The sequence below is a fragment of the Aplidium turbinatum genome, chromosome 10, assembly GCF_918807975.1.
Source record: "Aplidium turbinatum chromosome 10, kaAplTurb1.1, whole genome shotgun sequence".
Lineage (NCBI taxonomy): Eukaryota > Metazoa > Chordata > Ascidiacea > Aplousobranchia > Polyclinidae > Aplidium > Aplidium turbinatum.
Window position 1 is genome coordinate 1,377,633 of NC_137481.1, and position 21,252 is coordinate 1,398,884.

A 21,252-nucleotide genomic window follows, 5' to 3' on the forward strand; every position below is an offset into this window, starting at 1 on the left:
CAACTGCAAAGTGCAAAGCAAACGTTCTCCCGCCACTTTGACAGTTAAAGTTGCCAAATTTACCAGGCAGCAGATGAGTGCTAGAGTTGAGCATGGAGTGGAGCCGGAATTTTCCCGATTTTCGGAAAATGAAGTGGCTTTGAAGTTTCATTTTTCACAAAATTTTCGTAGTGGAGTAGATTCGTAGTTTGATTTAAGTAACCTACTTGCATTTCAGTTCAATTAAATCGGTCCCGTAAAGTTCTGTTTGTAAAACAAAAATATAAAAATTGTCCTCAGGATTTTCGACTTAGCGGTATAAGTGTGTGCTACTGAAAACATTTACGCGCTACTAAATATGACAAAGATTTTTGCACCCCAGAGCTATTTTGTGTTATCGCATTGGCTACTACAGTATCACCTTCTCAGAATTATATTTTGGTCTAGAGTAGATTCGGAATCCAAAATGATGAATTTTTTCGGAGTCGGATTGCAGTGGAGTTCATGGAGTAAAAGTGGAGTCAAAGTCTCAAAGACCACATTTCTCTCAACACTGGTACGGTGGTGTTGACCGAAGTGTGATTTATGAGACTACGACTCCACTCCGACTTAGAAAAATTTCATTATTTTAGACTCCGAATTCCCTCCAATCCAAAATCAAGCTCTGATTTAATGTACGGTAATTAACCTACTATCCAATGCATACGACACAAAATAACTCAGCGATGAAAAAATTGTTTTCTACTGTGGTAACATGCAAATGTTTTCAGTAGCACACAGTTATAGTCTATGGGCATTATGGTTATAGGCAAATTTTTCGTAAGCAATTGTTCGTAAAGCAATTCTTCGTAAACAGTTTTTCGTAAAACAATTGTTCGATCTATCTCCCTAGGCCAGGGGTTCTTAACCGGGGGTAAATTTACCCCCTGGGGGTAAATTTCACCTACCGAAGGGGTAAATTTACTGAATCATAAATTAAGACTTTCAGACAAAATTAGATCTGTGTAGTAGAAGAGTTCAAAAAGGAATTTAGATAAATTTTCCAACATTTGATGATTGGAAAGTCAGTACAAGGCGCAACGAGATTTCTGACCTCGAAGTCAAAATATGCCAGCACCTTGCCGCCTCAAAAAAGAACTTTGACGGTTATTTTGAAGGTGAAAGTTTTAACAGTACGGCTCTTCACATAACTCATCCCTTTGAAGCCAAGTTAGAAAGTACTGCTGACGATGTGGTCACAGCGGTAAACCATAATCTCTTCTTGGGAAAATTTTAACATAAAGTTCCCTAATCCGTTCGTCTGTATATAATGACCGAAGAAACACACACTTGAACTTCTTTTCAAACAGTGTATTCCTGTAAAATTAGCCCGAGGCTACCGAAAACGAGGGGGTGCAACGCCTACACCACTTAAACTGTCACTACACAACAGATTACTTGGATAAAAGACGGAACTTTTGTCCAGCTAGCAAGCACTAAGCCAACAGTTAAATGTGCGGCCAACTTTCAAACAATCATTTTACGAATGACCAGAATAGATAGCAATATCTCAAATTCACGTATGCAGTACTGTGACGCAATAATGAAAGACAATTATGAAGTCATTCCAACAGGTGTTTAAAGCTGATGTAATATTTCCTGTTTAAACAGGCCCAAACAAGTCCTAACAAGTTTGACACAATTCTTATGAACGCTGGTGCAATTTTGGCACATGCTTTAGGAATTTCCATGACGTAATATTCAGTAGACTTGAACGGTTTTATATGACGTTTGATTTGTACAGAGATTGGCCGTAACACGATGATCTTTGCAAAGATGAATTGATTGATCTTTAATGTTCAACAACGCTTTGTTTCAAATTCTTATCGTGCAATGGTGACTTTTCCAAGTTTTGGTGTGGATTAGTCTAAGAGTTTCCTACGCTGACTAAGCGTGCATTTGAAGTTATTATACCTTTTTCAACAACTTATCTGTGTGAAGCAGAGTTCTCTTCATTGTTGACTATTAAAACAAAACAGCGATCACGCTTAGTTCCCAAAGACGACATGCGAGTAGCTCTTTCAACGACTGTTCCAAGACATTATTGTTCACATCCGCAGGACCCCGTCAAGAACAATCGTGTCTTCGGCGAATAAACAGCTTGTTTTTGATATTTGCCAAGGTAAATCCAGACAAAAAAGGATGTTTTGCATTTCTTCTCATGGTTGACTGGACACGATGACATCACAAGGGGCCACCAAAACCGTGGGGGGTAAATTTTCCTTTTTTAATTCGGCAAGGGGTAAACGAGACAAAAAAGGTTAAGAACCCCTGCCCTAGGCCTATAGCCTATAACTATTCAAATACACACACACAGGCGCGGATCAAGGAGTTTTTTTCGGGTGGGGAGCAGAAAACTTGAAAATCAATTAAAAAGAAAGAAAAAGATAAAACAGATAGGCTATGAACAATGATACTACCGCTCTGATACTACGACGCGTCGGGCTCAAGATCACGCGGCGCTGGTTCGACTCTCGGGGTGTGCGCTTAAGCAACGCATTTCAGGACTGCTCTCCATTCAGCGGCACCTAGTGAATGGAATAATTTCTCGGCAACAACACTTCAACAATCGGAAAACTTCACTCTGCTAATCTCGGTAACCGGCCCTGCGTCAAGAGCCTCTACAAGTATGCGAACAAGTACCAGGAATAACCTATCAAGGCTTTGTCAGTCCGAGGATAAAGATTCAAAAACCAAACCAAACCAATATATACGATATGCTATAAAGTAGAGTCCAGTGGTTCTCAACCTTGTTGTTTTGACGGACCCCTTTGGTACCTTCGAAGCAATCGCGGACCCTTAAAAAAGTTTTATCTGAAATTTTGGTATATTGCTTCTCCTAAAATGTTTCATAAGTTTCGAAGCGACACACTTAGAAAAATGTGCTAAACTCGCAACGCGCTGATAACGACTGATGACATTGACGAAGTTATGTTATGAGCTTTATGTTGGCATACAGCAACAAAAATCAGTAATCTATATGTTGATTTGTAGTTTTTCAATAAATTTTTATCAAAAATTAATATTTTTCGACCGTTACAAACAATTTCTGCCTTTTTTCATTTCTAATCAAAATTAATTCGTTATAATCTTTGTCATCGCAAAACTGTGAGTGGTGATAAACTGCTGACTAACGTTTGCATTTCTAAGTTAAGCATTGATCTATACAACGAGATATAACACAATGAGTTGAAACTCCTCTTTTTGCTCCGTTTTACGTGTCGGCCGTCACGCTTCACTACAGACACTTGCGCAGTAGATTAAACGGACATCACAAGAGTTTTAGATGGGATGTTCCTTCGATTTTATGTGCGTTGAGCTCTACCACTGAGCTATCTCACCGCCTAAGGTGCTTGGCTAATTAGTAATATAGTTTTGTACCATGGGTAAGGTGCTATCCACATGTTAGGCTATTTTCAACCTATTATTTAACATTATGTTATTGTCAAAAGCCTAAAATTAAACTCTAGTGTAACCCTAAAGTTAACCCAGCCAGGCTACTGTTAGCCTGTCAGCAACTTAATCAATTTTGAAGGACCTGAATTTCTAATAAGCCGTCTAGACTAGCGTCGTAAGTCTTACAATGTTTTTAAAACCTTAGGCTATAGTCTTGCACTGTTGCTAGTTGAATCGTGAAATTATAATAATAATAATAATGATAGCATTTATATCCCGCTCAGATTAATGTAACAAACTAAGCAGAAATTTTGTGAACTTGACTGCTCTTGCTTCAAATATAAGTTTTTGAAATGTTGGTCAAATATTTAATTGTCGGTCGGTAAAGACCAGTCTCTACATTTTTATTTTTAATTGTCGGTCGGTAAAGACCAGGCTCTACATTAAACATGCCCAGCATTGTATGGCTTCTCACTTTATATTGAGCAGTGTGAAAATGCCCAAACAATTTTGCATTTCTCTCGCCTCAGAGGGGACACTGAACCGGATGAGTTCAAAAGAATGTTTTGTTGTTGATATAAATTTTTCTATGTTTATTGTTCATGTTTGATGTTGATTTGAGTATTCCAACAAGTTAATTTACAAACGAAAACAAGCTTCCATGTGCAAGCAGTGAACCATGAAACGAACCACGTAGAGAAACGAGAGAGATAAAAGAGAAACACTAAGAGAAGAGTGAGTTTCAACTCATTGTGTTATATCTCGTTGATCTATAGACTGCCATCTTCAAAGAATTAAGTTGAACAAAACCTTGTGAAAAATTAATTCATTTATATAATATTTTTTTAGCTTAGAAACCAAACCTTTGTGCAAGCCTGTGTAAAGAATATCGCACCAGTTAGTTAGGAAGTAGGCTACAGTTTGAAAATTACGGTAATACACAAATAAAACACAACCAACCAATTTTTAAATTTCGTAATTTATCAATCATGCTACAAACTCGGAGACTTTCACTGACCCCCTGAAATCACTTCGAGGACCCACGGTTGAGAACCACTGAAATAGACATTAGAACAACCATTTTTATCAATTGTAAATGTTTGAAAAATAAATTTATTTGAATAAAAATTGCTAAGCATGCAAAGTAAACTTGAAGTCTGATTTAAAACCCTGTAGCCTATGCCGTGTCCATGACCAATTGGATATTTGCATATAGCCTACGGTAATTGATTGAAATTATATTGAAGACTAAAAACTATAAAACAGTCATTCAAGGTTGCAGATTGTTTCAACTTACGTCATTTGGTTCAGCATTGGTTTCAGCTGAATTAGCTCCAACAAATGATGCTATTAAAATGTATTTAAAGTTGTATGAAAGAAAATAACGGAGTCTGATAGATGGATAATTTCAACCATAATAATAACAAAAAATTATCCCCTCCTGGGATAAGTAAGTCCGCCGTGGGACTAATATCAGCTGTTTAGAAGCATATTAAACCATTTAATCGGAAAACACACAATTTCAACAATTTGTAGGGACCCGCGATGCAATTTCCTTTGTTTTTAACGTTCTACAAAATATAATTCTCCCATAACATTTACGTTTCCAAAAAAAACTCACTTGTTGTGCACAAATATAATTTTGATAAATGATTTTCTACTTAAATAACCTACCACCCGCAGCTTCACCAAGTGATTCTGTCCAATGGCAAGTTATCGCTTTCAATCTCCGCTTTAACAAAACGCTTTATCCGCGGTTCACCTCAGTTCGTAAACATGTTGTCGGAATTTGCCCTTTTTTAATTACGTAATTGTTTGCTTTTTCTTTTAGTTTGAAAAATATGCTTTATATACAGCCGCACAAACAAGTTTCACAGATAATAATTATAACAACATAAAAAATTGGTGTATTTCTAAATTCAATTCGAACTCACAAATAAAGAAATTATTGAGACTCATTTGCGTTACGTCTGTTGCCATTGAAGCTTTGTTACGCCAGCAGCGTATCTGCTGTCACAGGGGTTATAAACCTTTAAATCAACAATAAAACCTCGAACCCCTGCAAATTCTTCACAAAATTTTGGGGGAGGCCGGGCTCCCTGGGCGGCGGAAACTCCGATCAGCGACTTCGGCTTTTTTTAATTTTTTCTCTCGATCTTTTCCTAACCCTAACACTTTTAAAAGGTTTGCGGAAACTGCGATCAGCAACTTCAGCTTTTTTATTTTTTTCTTGATCTTTTCCTAACCCTAACCCTTTTAAAATGTTTGCGGAAACTGCGATCAGCGACTTCGGCTTTTTTTAATTTTTTCTCTCGATCTTTTCCTAACCCTAACACTTTTAAAATGTTTGCGGAAACTGCGATCAGCAACTTCAGCTTTTTTATTTTTTCTCGATCTTTTCCTAACCCTAACCCTTTTAAAATGTTTGCGGAAACTGCGATCAGCAACTTCGGCAAACTCTTAAAGAGTCTAAGGATCATTACCGAAATTTTAAAATATTTGCGGAAACTGCGGAAAAACGGAAACTGCGATTAGCGACTTCGGCTTTGTTCTATCAATCTTTTCAGTTTGTTTGTTTGCGGAAACTCCGAACAGCGACTTCGGCTTTTTTGAACTTTTTCTCTCGATCTTTTCAGGGTACGAACTAGGTTGCACCCATTTGGTTGTTTCAAAAAAAAATTGCTTAGCATTTGGTTGTTTCTGTGATTTTTTTTGTGATTATTGTTAAGAATGATTTTTCCATTACAGCAACCAATACATAAACTTTCTTCGGCTGGTTTGTTGCTTAATAACTTTGTTGGTAATAAATTTTTCGTAGTTAATATATTTCGGTTGATATATATCATACATACACTCTGATGATACACTACACTCTGATGATACAATACACTGATGATACATATGATACACTCCTCTGTTTTTAATGCAATTCAAATTCATGGTATATCAGATAAAATAGTAAACATTATCAAAAATACATACACAAATGGCACTGCACAAATCAGAACCGACAAATTAAGTGATAAAATAAAGATTCAGAAAGGGGTGCGCCAAGGTGACACTCTTTCACCTGTTATGTTTACAGCTGCAGTTGAAGAGATATTCAAGAGGCTGAAATCTGAGACTGGACTTGTCATTAATGGACAACTGCTGACCAATCTCAGATTTGCAGATGACATCATCCTTTTTGCACAGTCAGAATGTACTCTGCAACAATTGCTTGAGGAACTGAATCGAGAAGGGAAACGAGATGGAATGAAGATGAACAAGAAAAAGACAAAAATAATGTGTAACGAGATAGCAGGGAAACAACCAAGGACGGGTATTTTGATAGATGGAGAAAAGATAGAGGAGGTGGATCAATACAAATATCTAGGGAAAATGATAACACCAGGAAACGACATGGAAACTGAGATCACCCAAAGGATAACATCAGGCTGGAGAAGATTTGGTCAATATAACACTTTTTTAAAGAGCAAGAATATTCCAATTAGCTTAAAACGAAAAATCATGGACACAGTAATATTGCCAACATTAACATACGGAGCAGAAACATGGTCACTCACAAAACAACAAACAAGAAAACTGGCAGCAGCACAAAGGAACATGGAAAGAATAATATTGAACATAAATAGAAAAGACAAGATTAGAAATGAAGTTATCAGAAACAAAACTTGTATTAAAGATGTCATAGAAACAGCAACAAACCTAAAGTGGCAATGGGCGGGACATGTAGCAAGAATGAAAGACAACAGATGGGCCAGGATAACCACAGAATGGACACCAAGATATGCAAGAAGAACTAGAGGGAGACCAAAAAGAAGATGGCGAGATGACATAGAAGAAAAGATTGGCATCACCTGGATGAGAACAGCAAAAGACAGAATGGTGTGGAAACATATGTGGAGGCCATCTGCCAGCAGTGGCATGACCGGCTGATGATGATGATGATATATATCGGTATCGGCCTAAAAATTTCATAAATATCGGCATCGGCCTGAAAAAGTGATATCAGTCGAGCTGTAGCAGCAGTAACCTTAGTGGAACGAGTGTTTTACACCTCTAGAAAAACTGATCCTTTTTACATTGCTTCAATGCCTGCAGATGTAGGATGTCTGCATAGGTTACCATGCCATGAACCTAGCGCTCTTTGCTGTTTTTTTATCACATACATTTTACATAATATTTTAATTTTTTGCAAGACATAGTTATAACTAACACAAAGGCATGTGGAATGCTATGCCACTAATTTCTTATAAAGTTCCAAGACAAAATTGAGGTGTCTACATGATGATAAGTAACGTTATATGTTCTACTGGTGCAAACTAAGCTAAACTATTTCAAGAGTACCGTAGGTACGGTACGACAATAATCTTCTTTGTGAACATTCTCATTTAATTTCTATGATGATGTTAGTATTATCTATTGTGCAGATGCTGTTCTGTGTAATCTATATGTAACAGCTGGTATCAAATAAAAAAAGAACAACAGGCCAATGTTGAGTAGAATTAATCTGGAAAAGACCCTTGCATGCATTAATGGATCTATACAGTTACTTTCTTTACATACAGCAAGCTTGTTAAGCAAGTCTAAAAAGAGAAACTCAGGTAAAATATTTTAATTTTATGTCAAAGAGCACTGCATCTGATTCAATTCATATAATTCAACAAAATGACTTGAACGATAATAATTAAAAATCAGTTTTACTTCAACAATTTTTTAAAACAAAGTGAAATAAATTCGACTGTTGCAGGGGAATTGAAAACAAATGTGTATCAATGTCATTTGCTACATAAAACTTCATTGCAGTTAACATTTTGTTATTTCTATAGTGTCACAGTAGGGCTGAGCCGCTAATCTTGTGATAAATTAGACGAAAAAATTATTGGATCTGACCATCCGTTTGGTAGGGCAGGTTAGTTCAAATAGATTTTCCCAACCATTTTGTAATCGCCCACCTTTTGTCAAAGAATTTTCAAATCTGTGGATCTCTAAACTTTTAGGCATTGTTTGAAACAATCTTTAAATCTTTAGAAGAAAAGCTGTTTCAACTTAAAGGTACAATTGAAGGCAATGATGTGAAATACCGCGCAGAAAGAATTGTTCATTATGCAAATTCTGGAAAAACTGTTCGAATTCAACTCCTGAAAGGACGAAAACTCAGTGATGATGATATGGTAACAGACCACATGTTCAGTGTAGCCCTATACTCGGTTCTCTAAGATGTTGAGTGTTAGGTCTCACTGTGGTTCACCCCATCTAACCTAACGCTTGGGAACCAAGCATAGGATTATCATTGGATTACATAAGCTGCACTAACATTACTAATGAATGGTTTATAAAGTTCATTTCAAAAATGTTTGAGTTGTTGTCTGTCTCCATACCAATCAATATGCCTGGTTTTTCTGAGCAATGAAATAGCTACAGTAAAATTAATTCACGAAGGATTCAACTTTTAATGTAGCGATTGCAGTTGAACAACGCGTCTCTCCCGTGACATGAGAATTTCACTCGTCAAACTATGTGAATCAAAACTAGCCTGCTCGTCAGTGGTTTAAATCCGCCATAAGAGTGCGAGACTGTTTGGATTTTTTTTGGTTATAACTTTCTTCAATGTACAGCATAATTATCAATTATTTGCACGTTTTCGATTTGTAATTCTAGAAAGAAAAAATGAACCTGGTGATGAAAGTGGTCGCTGAGGTTGCGCAGGAAGCTGAGGTCCCCATCAAAATGGCGTCGGGTGGCGGAAAACTGAAGGTGTCCGCTGACTTGGACAAACCTGCGACTGGCGAGATTGACGTCGACATAAACTCAAAAACGAATGTTGAAGCACAAAAGAAATCGTGATATTGGCTAAAATTAATTTTTGTTGAAAGCCGATCCACCGCCACGACAACACGTCTGGGTGCTGTATTCACAATGACGTAGAGGATCCTGTGTTCCGATTGACAGTTTTAGTCCACATTTGGGCCCAAATATGAACAACTTTTGTTGACTTTCATGTACTGTAGTTTGCTCTCAAGTACGACATTTAATAAAATATGAGTGTAACTGAGCTCTCATTTGATCTTGCAGCTTCGTTGAGCTGCAACAGAGTACCAGGAGCCTCGTAGAGACAATTAATTTATTGAAAACTACTGAAGCATCTACATGAACGAGTTGAAAATGGTCACAAGCCTAGACTACAACAAAACACAATGTCCACACGGGATTCCATTGAAGATTCTGTACACAAGTGCACATCCAATACACAGACAGGAATTTTTAAGACCACAAGAATGCAGAAAGCGTAAATTTAATAAAAAGGCCTCAAACAATATTCTCAGTCACCATAAGTGTAATGAAAGAATTATTAGCTTAATTGATCCCATCATTGAAATTGGTCAACCGATCGATTTTATTTGAAACACAAACTGCTTCATGGTTGCCCTGGTGATTGCTAGCCAGCAACCCTAGGGGTACGTCACGATTTGTAGCAAGCCAAGCAAACATCCGGTTAGAACAACAAATTTTTCACAATTAAAGTTTTTCTTTGGAGCTGTTCAAATATCATATGATGCCTTTAAGGGTGCCAGCAGTACCGGTAGCTTTGTCGAGGTATTTTTAGACTCGGGATAATTTTAGGGGTTCTGAAAGTTGAAGAAACCACCGTTCTTTGAATTTAGTGCATTTTTCTGAAAAGTGTCATGATTTGGGAACCGAGGGTCACATTGAAACCGGGCCCAAGTGATCCTCTCAACGGTTATTCTTGGCTGCCAATCGTGCATGTATAATACATGGGTTGATAACAAACGCTGGATGGGGGAATGATAGCTGAACAGCTCCTTATAGAAAAAATCATCAATGAGTAGATTCATTCCAAATGATTCGAATCAATAAGTTGAAGCTGATTTGATGAGCACAGTATCAACAGCAATGAAGATTTTGAATCACAAACGAGTATCGGGTTCATTCACAGTTAATACCTTCCTACTGAGATGGCTGGTTTTGAATCTTTATCTTCGGACTGACAAAGCCCTGATAGGTTATTCCTGGTAAGTTCGCATACTGCTTGTGACGCTGGGCCGGTTACTGAGATTGGCAGAGTGAAGTTTCCAAGAGTTGTTGCAGGAGTTCATTTCATCCACTAGGTGCCGCTAAATGGAAAGTGGTCCTAACATGGTTGCTCAAGCGCACACCCCGAGAGCCAAACCAGCGATCATGACTCGGGCGCGTAACCACTGAGCTAGCGGGGCGGAAGGTTGGTACGCGCGAACATGAAACATAACTTCGGTTAAAACAATCAATGAGCAACAAAAATTCGGTTCATAAAAGCAGCGAGTCAGTGAAACCACGTCTGCCCTCACCAACTAACACGTCATAATTGCACTAATATGAAATTGAACTTGACAGTGATTAAAGCATCAGTGCATGAACTATAAGAAAAATTAATTATAAAGTTTGCACCATCAACGTTGATTGATATGAATACGATGTCAAAATCGATCAACAAAACTAATTTTATAACGTAAGTCTATCATATAAAACACAACTAAATCCGACACAATAGGTCGCTACAAACAATCTACGCTCAGCACGTGACAAATCTCAACAATTTCACATATTATTTCCACATCCATTCCAAGTAGCCTACACTTTAGACATAACAAACATCCCAAATTCCTTCATATATTTACATTGCTGCCGAAGGTTTGTTAATACTGTAACGCTGAAAAGGCTCCACGCACGAAAACATTCACGCTGCGATATGAACTTAATCATAAAGTGATGAAATAGACGCTGGTGTTCCTCAACCTATGTTCCGTTTCCTTGATGTTATTGAGGATGAAAAGTTTGACTGTTGGGGTTTTGGGTTGAAGCCATTTGGGCATCCACATTTATGTTTAAATGGGAGGTGGGAACCAAATTTCGTGTTATCGAATACGTCAATGGGTTATGTTTGCTCAAGGCAAGTGGCAAAGGAGTGGCACAGAGTCCAAAACGTTTAATCATTAACAGAAACTATCGTGCCAAAGCCAAAATGTGAAGGCGCTATCTTGGCTATAACAATAAGCCTAATGACATACGCCAAACATTTAAACTATTGCCTCTTTCAATACAAACTTGCGCATGTAAAAACAGGACAAGCAGACAAATGTACACAAGATGAACGTTGACTGACAAGTAAAGGTATCAATTCTACTTATATATGAAGCAAACAAGAATATGAGCTAAAAATTAGAAAAAAAACAACCCAAAAGTAGTGAGCAATAAACATGGAAAAGTAAAATTAAACGTCCCATCACCAAGTCTGCTGCCTTTATGCAGGTCATTGCGAGAAAAATAAAAATATTAAAAACATTTAGCTAAAAATTTCATCAATAGAATTAACAACAAAACTAATTGTCATAATGTCATGGTGTCGAGATGGAACAAATCGTCATGGTGTAGAGATTGTGCTGAAGATATAACTGGTCACTGTACATTGTACAAACATTTATGTAATCGCAAAGTCGAATTCTACGAGTGGATAAGTTGACAATATTCAGTCGTAAACACAGAACAAACAGATGATGTCATTTCCAACAAACGTACAACTACTGGAAATAAGTTCCCACGGCTAGGTTGCGAAGTTAATCATATTCATCGACCAGAAAATTGCGGCAGGAGACGATAAAGGCGCTCGCGACGAGTGCGGAACAAGTAGCCGACCTTCGTTTGCAGACGTCGTCTCGCAAACGCTAGCCCTGTGAATCAGAAACTGCCTCTTCAGGTGCGGTTGGTTGCCATTGCAATGATTCGTGCTGCGAAATCGGTGGATTTATTCAAATTAATAATTCACCAATTCCGATGAAATCATTCGTTGAAGGTTTTCGAGTTATGGAATGATCAGTTGTTTCAAAGTAGCCAATTAACATTGGATTGGGTGAATATGAATTAATCTTGTAGCTCAACACAATGCAATGCTCACTGCCTGATCATATACGCGACTACTGCACGCTATTTCCTAATTTTGTTCCATTGTAAGTTTTCATGAGGGTTTTCTTGATGGTGCAGGGTATTTCAGGGAGAGGGGTAAAAAATTATCAAGCGATTCCTGTCTGTGTTTTTCGTCCATTATAAAAGCATTGGTAGGTTGTTCAATGATCGGCTCAGTACATGATGAAGTCACTGCCTTGCCCACGTTTTTCTTCGGGCTCGTCAAGCATGCCCGGGCATAAACTATTCTTTATCTTCTTCTGCAAGCTCTTCCCGGAAACCAAGACAAGCACAATACCAAAGATGGAAGATGCCAGGCCTGGTATGAGGATGTAAAAGGAGTAGCCAAATTCCCACCCACTTTGTACAAAATCCTGTGATGTGATAAAGACTGATTGAAAGTTTAAAATGTAATGGATACTCTTATGTATGCAACTATGCATGTCCAGTTTCAATCCGATGACGTCCCTATTTAAACAGTTATTTTACTCTACTCATACTTAATCAACAATAATAAGCAACTTCGCTGCTATGGTCGGTTGGTGAGGGCCCTGGTTCGACACCGCTCAAGGGTGTGTAGGCGTGTTTTTGGCAAGGCACTTAAAGGCGTGCCGTCGATTGAGGAGTGGCGCCCGTCGCCAATACCCCTTGATTTGTCTCTTAGGGCTATGGCCTGCTGAACTGGTTTCTCAAACAAACAAAGCGCGTATCCGTTTGTACATTCGCAAAGGAACTGCATACCGTCAACCGACGGTGAAGTGGTTTGTTTGCTTAGCCATTACACACCACGTGACCTGCAATTGTTCAGAAGTGTGAACTTGCAACAGCATCATACGTAAGTTAACAAAGTTACAATAGCCATTACAACATGCGCTACGCTGCACCGCCCATTGAAATGTAAGGATACATTGGTGGTTAGGAATCACCAGTATGTAAATGCGCCTTGAAGCGTCGCGTAATCGGACGACGATGGAAAATGAGTATTCTTCTCATATTCAGACAATGTTTCGTGGTTGAACATTTTGGTGTCCACCTTAAAGTCTTTGTCTTGTTATGACTACCACGCGCGCCGCCTCTTGGTCATGTGGATCACGTCACATCCACAATTGGGCGAGATCGGTAAAGTTAGGTATGATTAAGTCGAAACTTAAATTGCCACACATCGGCATGAGCAAACAGAGGTGCGGCTGGAAGAAAAGGAATAATACGGACACGAAGCAATCAGTCACACAAGCGTGCCACAACGAACACCTTTCATTTCACAGCTGCGCCTTTGCCTTCAAGTAAACCTTGCAGCTTGATTTACTTTGCGCGCCACTCCATGATACACAAGCCTCATACCTCATCCTTGCAGGCCACCACCGTGTCTTCGTTGCAAGATTGTGGTACCGTGTCATTGACGTCGACAAAACCAGTGACAACAAACAATATGACAGCTATGAGGTTCAGAACAACTGAAAATAAAAAAGCAGTTAATTAAAAGTTTAAACGCAAAATTTTCCTGGCTACACGAGGCTACTCATGTCAGTTATCGAAACGGTCGATGTAACATTTGAAATGTATCAAGTATCAACTTACAACCAATGGTAAAGTAGCAAAGCATTCCAACGGGACCCGCCCAGGTTTCATAAGGGCGAGAACACAAGTTATAGGCGGCCACGGCAGAGGCGCAGATGGCCAGAAGGATTGCCAACACAGAAAACACCAGGGTGGCATAGAAAAGACCAACCTCGATTTGCAATTGTTCAGAAGATAAAGCTGGAAAATATGATGGATGAGTAAAACGTAAACAAAATTGTTTGTTGAAACATTAACACACCAACGAGCATGACAGGCAGAAACTTGCTCTGTTATCACAAACAATAGAAGAAGAAAATTTCATGTTATTTATGTAAGCTCATTAATCGTTATCTACAACTGAATAACAACAACATTAACAACGCTCAACAATAACATTCATTCAAAAAAATACATTGAACGTATTCAGCTGCCACCGAACCCTGATCAAGAAACCTAAAGCACAATCCGAAACCAGATAACAGGGCGACAAGTGTGACAACACTCAGTGAAGAGCGTCAAGTGTAAAAAACTGCGTAAAGTGTGATTTGCTCATATGGTTCCCTAAGAGCTAACAACAATATTCAATCCACTTTTTGTTTCTTAGTGTTAAAAAGTACAAAGTTGAATCTTATACAGTATTATTATTTCATTATACATCTTTTATAGTTTCGGGAGAAAGTTTGCTTTTTATGCGTTGTAAATTGTAATGCTCAGCCCTGTGGTATTGTTGTGCCTTGCCTGTCTTTATACATATTTGGTTGAGAAAAATTTAAAAGAAACTGAACAAAAGTGTAAGGAAATATCTCACTGTTGTAGCTTTGAAGATCAAGACCAATACAACCTTCAAACTCATCCAATGTTCCGAAAATCCCGATTGTTCTTGTAACGCGGCAATCCACACTACTACTGTAAATATATGTCAAACATTAACACAGTCAAATTATTGGTACATGTATTGTAGATTGTACTGAAGTCAAAGTGAAATAACAACTTGGAATAAAAAGTGAAGCTGCATTTTGAATGCTACTATTGTTATTTAAAAAAGTAGGGGTGGATATTTTAAAATAGTTAACTATTAAAATGTATTCTAGAACAGCTAATCCAAACAAAAAATACCAAACCCTTTTCAGATTATTCCAGTCCGAATAAATGAGCAAAATCAGAATAACATTACAGTTTAAGCAGTTACACAAGTTTATTGCAGTGCATGAAGACCTTTTGAATGCATGTCTGTTCAGTGTTTAAATTGATTGCAAATAATTTTGTAGCAGTGCCAGATATTTCTAGATTACAAAACAAAGTGAGTGAAAACCGGGGAAATATAGCATCATTACTACATCATTCTTTTGGTCAAGAAATCAGAGCAAAAATTCCACAATTTTAACATTATTTTGATTATGTATTTGATTTCTATTTGGATAATGGTTTTTAGAGAATAGTAACTGAATTTAATGTCCTTTTAATTATTTATAAATTAGAAAGTGAGCATTTTTGCAACAAACCCTCAGAAACTTGTTGAGTGTTTAGATCAAGGGCCTCAAACATGTCGTGTCGCATTTGGCCCTCAGAGCAATTTGAGTTTGAGACCCCTGGTTTAGATTTACATACAACCACTACCTAGAGTTTACCCTTCTAATGTTTGTTTTGTTCTTACAGGCTTCCTCAAACCTTTGTTTTAAAGTTCCGGTTTCGTTAAATAAAGGAATTACTGGGGAAAAGTCTCTAGGTATGTGAATAATTTTCAATCACCAGCACTCATGGGTGGAAAGGATTCTGCTGATTGGGTTTGCACTTGCACCAACACCGTTTGCTTGGTAAAGATGCATGGACCAGTGGACCACCCCATTATTTAGCCTGGTTAACTATGATGCATTAAACAAAGACAAACAATGTAAATGACACCAGTAGGTCCTAGTATGGAATGGAGTCTGATAGCTTTAACATAGGTATGAAGTCTGATAACTTTAATGCCTACAGCTAAAGGTTTTGGAGGTGAAAATTTAAAGCTGACCCAGTTTTTCTAAGGTGAAAATCACTTGCGAATATCTCGACTTGTACTTGAGTATATCTGGCAACTGATTGTTAATCCATGCAAAATTTTCTATCCAAAAAGACATATTTTAAAGCATATGCGATAAAAAACATGGAGTCAATGAAGTGATTTTAGCTTTGAAGTAGAAATATGGTTGTTTGTAATTAACCAATAACAGCAGTGTTCTGTAGTACTCTTCAAAGGTGGGAAACATTACGGTATGAAATGCGAGTAACAACAAATTAGAATAGTCAAGCCACGGTGTTACAACTGCATAGGTTAATATTTCACATGTAAACAGTGATAAACTGCTTCATTGAACTGATATTTTGAAGATGAAGAAAGCAATAGTTGATTGTGTCATTTTTCTTTTTAAGGTGCCAAGGTTGTAACTTTACACTTTGAGCATGACGTCATGCTTGAGTAACATCCCAGACAGCAAAATTCATTATTTTTCATTGATTAAACATCTGCATATGTTAAATCAATGTAAAATTGACGGATTTTGTTGTCTTAAATAACATCATTAAAACCTTAAAGGCTATAACTATAGCATGCAACCTATTTCGTCTCCCAATTTCATCCACTAAAAAGATCAAGAAAAAATACAACAGAGCCGAAGTCGCTCATCGGAGTTGCCAAAACAGTTGACCACACTAAGTATGTAGAAATAATAGTTGATAAACCAAACCTCACTTTCGGGTTAGGGTTATCAAATTAAGATTGTAGCCCTCCATTACAAATGATCACCAGCTGCCACACTGGAATGATCTATTCACTTCTAACTAACATTTTTAGACAAAGTTACAAAGAAAAAGTCACACTTATTTTGTGCTGAAATTCAATGATTAATTCAAGGGGATAAAAATTCAATGATTAATTCAAGAGGAAAATTTTAAAATGTTTGCGAAAACTCCAATCAGTGACTTCGGCTTTGTTTTATTTTTCTCTCGATCTTTTCAGGGTATGAAATGGGGGCAACACTAAAAGGCGGAAATAAGCCGGGGTGAAATGGTGTATTGTCCGCAGAAGTAGCGATTTAATGCCGATGTAGAAAACGTGGAAATACGATCTTGGCGTCCATATTGTTTAACATAGCGATAACTCAATGATATTTCAACATAAGAAAATGTTCGGTATTGAGTTGTGGCTAAAAATCGCATTTCTGCCTTTTTCCTCTTTCAATAATTTCCATTAAGATTCCATCGTTCAAAGTAGGCAGATATTTTCAGCTGAAGTCGCCTACGCCCTTTGCTTTATGTTCTAATGTCGTTTATAAATTCAGTTGTTTGCGTGATGCAAGCCTGACATACATCGGTATGTCAACAAGACATTTATCGACTAGAGTTGGGGAACACCTGAATTTGAATTCTATACAGAAAAGCGCAATTAAAGATCACATTTTTTCATGTACAGAATGCCAAAATAACGTTTCTATCAAGCAGTTTGAGATCATGTCTAGAGGCAGGTCTGAGTATCAAACTAAGATCTTGGAAGCCCTGTACATAAAACGTCACAATCCACTTTTAAACAGACAATTGTATGCTTGCGGCTCGTCTTTCTTGCTCTCTGTATTTTAAAATTAGTTTTTTCGCACCTTGCCTTTTTACCATATCATGTGACCTGTTTAACACCTTTTGATGCAGTTACCTTTGATTCTCGTGGAGCCTATATCGTTTAGTTTGAGCTAGTCAGAAGTACTGTGCAGTTTTTTGTCTTTTTCTGTTTATAGATTTAGTTAACCATTGTATTTTTTTCAGATGTAGTTAATTTGTATGTATGTTATTCCTGAAGAGGACATCTTGTGATGTCGAAAACGTTCGATACTTAATTTGTTGCGTAGTTTTATGTTTATGTAAATGTAATAAACTTGAAGATGCTAAACTTGATCACGTTGCTCGGCTTCGTATGCCTATGGTTCAACAAGACAAACTCTCTACCGAAGCTCTAATTTCCATTAAATTTCGAAATTTACTCCAATAATTGTGGAATTAAAACAGTCAAAGTATTTAATGACCTCACAATTGCTTCTAAACAATATCTTTCAATGATATTTCAACACAAGAAAATGTTCGGTATTGAGTTGTTGTTAAAAATCGCATTCCTGCCTTTTTCCAGTTTAGCAATCTAAGATCGTATTTCCGCGATTTCTACATCAGCATTAAATCGCTACTTCTGCGGACAATACGCCATTTCACGCCCGGCTTACTTCCGCCGTTTCCGCCGTTTCCGCCTTTTAGTGTTGCCCATGAAATGGGGTGACAAAGTGTTCAGGGGACAAAATTGGGATGCAACCTAGTTCGTACCCTGAACAGTTCGGACCCTCAGTTCGTACCCTAAAAAAATCGAAAAAAAAAATTAAAAAAAGCGGAAGTCGCTGATCGCAGTTTCCGCAAATATTTTAAAATTTTCCCCCTGAAAAGATCGAGAGAAAGATAGCACAAAGCCGAAGTCGCTGATCGCAGTTTCCGCTAACCTTAACCATAGGCTAATCTATGCTCTAACCCTAACCCTCGCTGATCGCAGTTTCCGCAAACATTTTCCGTAGATTCCGCTAACCGCAGTTTCCGCTAACCTTTACCCTAACCATAGATTAATCTATGCTCTAACCCTAACCCTCGCTTATCGCAGTTTCCGCAAACATTTTTCCGCAGTTTCCGCTAACCTTTACCCTAACTATAGAGCAATCTATGCTCTAACCCTAACCCTCGCTGATTGCAGTTTCCGCAAATATTTTTCAGCAGTTTTGTTAACTGCAGTTTCGGCTAACCCTAACTCTAATCATCGAGTAATCTATGCTCTAACCCTCGCTCATCGCAGTTTCCGCAAATATTTTTCCGCAGTTCCGCGGTTTCCGCTAACCCTAACCCTCGAGTTTGTTTGCGGAAACTCCGATCAGCGACTTCGGCTTTGTGCTATTAAACTGCGATCAGCGACTTCGGCTTTTTTTAATTTTTTCTCTCGATCTTATCAGGGTACGAACTGAGGGTCCGAACTGTTCAGGGTACGAACTAGGTTGCACCCACAAAATTGGTTGGATCCATTACTATGGGGTAGCCAAAGTTTCTGTTTAAAATATACACAACTTCGCTTTAGTAGTCATTTTAGAATGACAAATAATTAGTCTCCTAAACACTTTGTCTCCTGAAAAGATCAAGAAAAAGTATGAGGCAGTGTCGAAGTAGCTGACTGAAGTACCGGTATCCGCAACAAATTTTTAACTTTGCTTAAGTCGAAATTTGTAGGAAATCAATCACTGCAGGCCTCTAAACTATTTCACTTTTCCGGCGACCAAGCATGGCCTACCAGAGATTTCTCCCAGTGGCCAAATTCTAACTCCCGGCAGCCGTAACCAAAATAAAAAATTTATGTCTTCAAAGATGCATTAATATTGTGTTTTTATGTTCACTCAGCTAAAAACAATGTAAACAAGCTCTGAAACATATTTGCAGAACTTGTAAAATATATTGCCTCTCAAGTAGTGTAGAGCTAGTCTTTAAGTTTTTATAGATCGACAATCGGAATTATTAAGAAACTTTTATCAGCAATATTTGTCAGCAGCGTATGAGAGATTTTGATTTGTTTGTGAAAAAGGTTGCTAATGCAAGTGAAGAGAAACAAGTTTCCCGTACAAACACAAGTAGAGAAAAAATGCAAATACCTACAGAGTGGAGAAATGCTGGTTTGCGAAACTGGCGATCAAGCATGGCCTACCGACGCCATAGTTTCGAAGGCCATGTAATGACTTCTTGGCGGTTATGGCCGCCAGGAGCTTAGAGGCCTGCATTGAATTGTTGAGCTACCAGTACCACAAATCTTAGCCTACAACCTAATTCTAAACCATGACAAACCTTAACCTAACTAACCCTTTTTAGAAAAATACGGCAACAAACTTTCCACTCGTTCTGACTTAAATGAAAAAAATTGTGGCAACTGCCAATCAATGATTTAGGCGCTACAGCATTCTATTTTTTATCTCAATCTTTTCAGGGCTAAGTTTGGGATTAAAGTGTTTATTATCGAATTAGTTAAATGTACCCATCACTTTATACCATACTTTTCTCGATCAATCTTTATAATGGCCCAAGTTTCTGTTCCAAGTGAAGCCGCTATGAGAGCAATAGACGCCAGACCACAGATACAGGTAAAAAATGCAAATGATTTTTTCATCTTGAAGTATTATAATAATTTTTCAGTTGTGACCTATCAATTAATAAAAGCAATCACATAGCCTAATCTATTAACAGAAACATTGAACTTCGTAAGTGGTCAGAAAACTGTTTCATAGATTTCAAAACTCCATTAGTCATGCTTATAAAATAAAACACTTATTGAACTACAACTACTGTTAAGTCTAACACTCAATGTTATCAAAATGAAGGAATAGCACTACTAGGTACTTGAAGAAAATTCAATAAAATATTAGGCTACAGATTAAATAATTCATAATTTCGCAATGTCAGATGTAAGCTATTGTAAAGCAACATTTGTGATAGTTTGCTAATCCTCTGTAGCACATGCCGTTCAGTTGTTGCTCCATACATCTGAGACCAGAACCAGCTGATCTCGCAGCTTCAATAGCAAAACTGAATTTTAATCTGAAAAATTGATGACGTCAAATGACATCACACGTTAGAATCGACTACAATCAATATAGGGGTAAAAAAATATTAAGAAAATAGTAGCAACAAAGAAAAAAAGAAAAATTGCTGTGATAGTTTTTTAATTGTTCTAATTGAAAAAAAGCTATTTCTTTAATCCAAAAATACCTGTCCGAAGTTACCCCAACGCATGTCCGGTGTCACCGCACTCGTAGGTGACATTGATCATATGACATACACGTGTGTTTTTTTAAATAAAATTTGTAAAAAAAATATAGGCTACAATTTGCTACCTTTGTAGTTATAAGGCTACAATTTGCTACCTTTTTACGCAATAATTTTGAAATACAATAACATAAAAGTTTATCTCCACTTTTTATACGGTATTTTTCATGTACTAACAACTAAAATTCAAAAATGTATTCGAAGTGTTCCCACCTCCCCAAAACAACGTTATATTCAATTCAATTTATTTTTCTTTGTCAGAATGCAAAAGAAATGATATTGTGAATAAGAAATACAGTAACAAAACCAACAAAAGGAAAAGGTGGCAAAACCTTAATGGTTTAAGACGTGCATGAAAGGATCTAATATTGCGGTATATGCATCAATAAATATAGTTAAGCACGGCCACCAAACCTGATACTTTAAAATAAGTTGATGAATTAGTTAAGAATCAGTCGC

The 21,252-nt window shown here is 37.5% G+C and overlaps 2 protein-coding genes across 2 annotated transcripts; one reads left to right on the top strand and one right to left on the bottom strand.

Annotated features, from left to right (window-relative positions):
- Window positions 1-7,829: 7,829 nt before the first annotated feature.
- LOC145778609 (uncharacterized) lies at window positions 7,830-9,472 on the top strand. The gene is made up of 3 exons (XM_082590135.1): window positions 7,830-8,021; window positions 8,449-8,591; window positions 9,079-9,472. The coding sequence occupies exons 1-3, from the start codon at window positions 7,910-7,912 to the stop codon at window positions 9,262-9,264; spliced, it is 441 nt and encodes a 146-aa protein (XP_082446261.1). The 5' UTR covers window positions 7,830-7,909; the 3' UTR covers window positions 9,265-9,472.
- Window positions 9,473-9,522: 50 nt separating this feature from the next.
- Window positions 9,523-20,162, bottom strand: LOC145778608 (clarin-3-like). Its single transcript, XM_082590134.1, has 5 exons — window positions 20,025-20,162; window positions 14,744-14,841; window positions 13,954-14,133; window positions 13,717-13,829; window positions 9,523-12,749 (listed from the first exon to the last, which is right to left on the bottom strand). The coding sequence occupies exons 1-5, from the start codon at window positions 20,135-20,137 to the stop codon at window positions 12,549-12,551; spliced, it is 705 nt and encodes a 234-aa protein (XP_082446260.1). The 5' UTR covers window positions 20,138-20,162; the 3' UTR covers window positions 9,523-12,548.
- Between the last annotated feature and the right edge of the window lie 1,090 nt (window positions 20,163-21,252).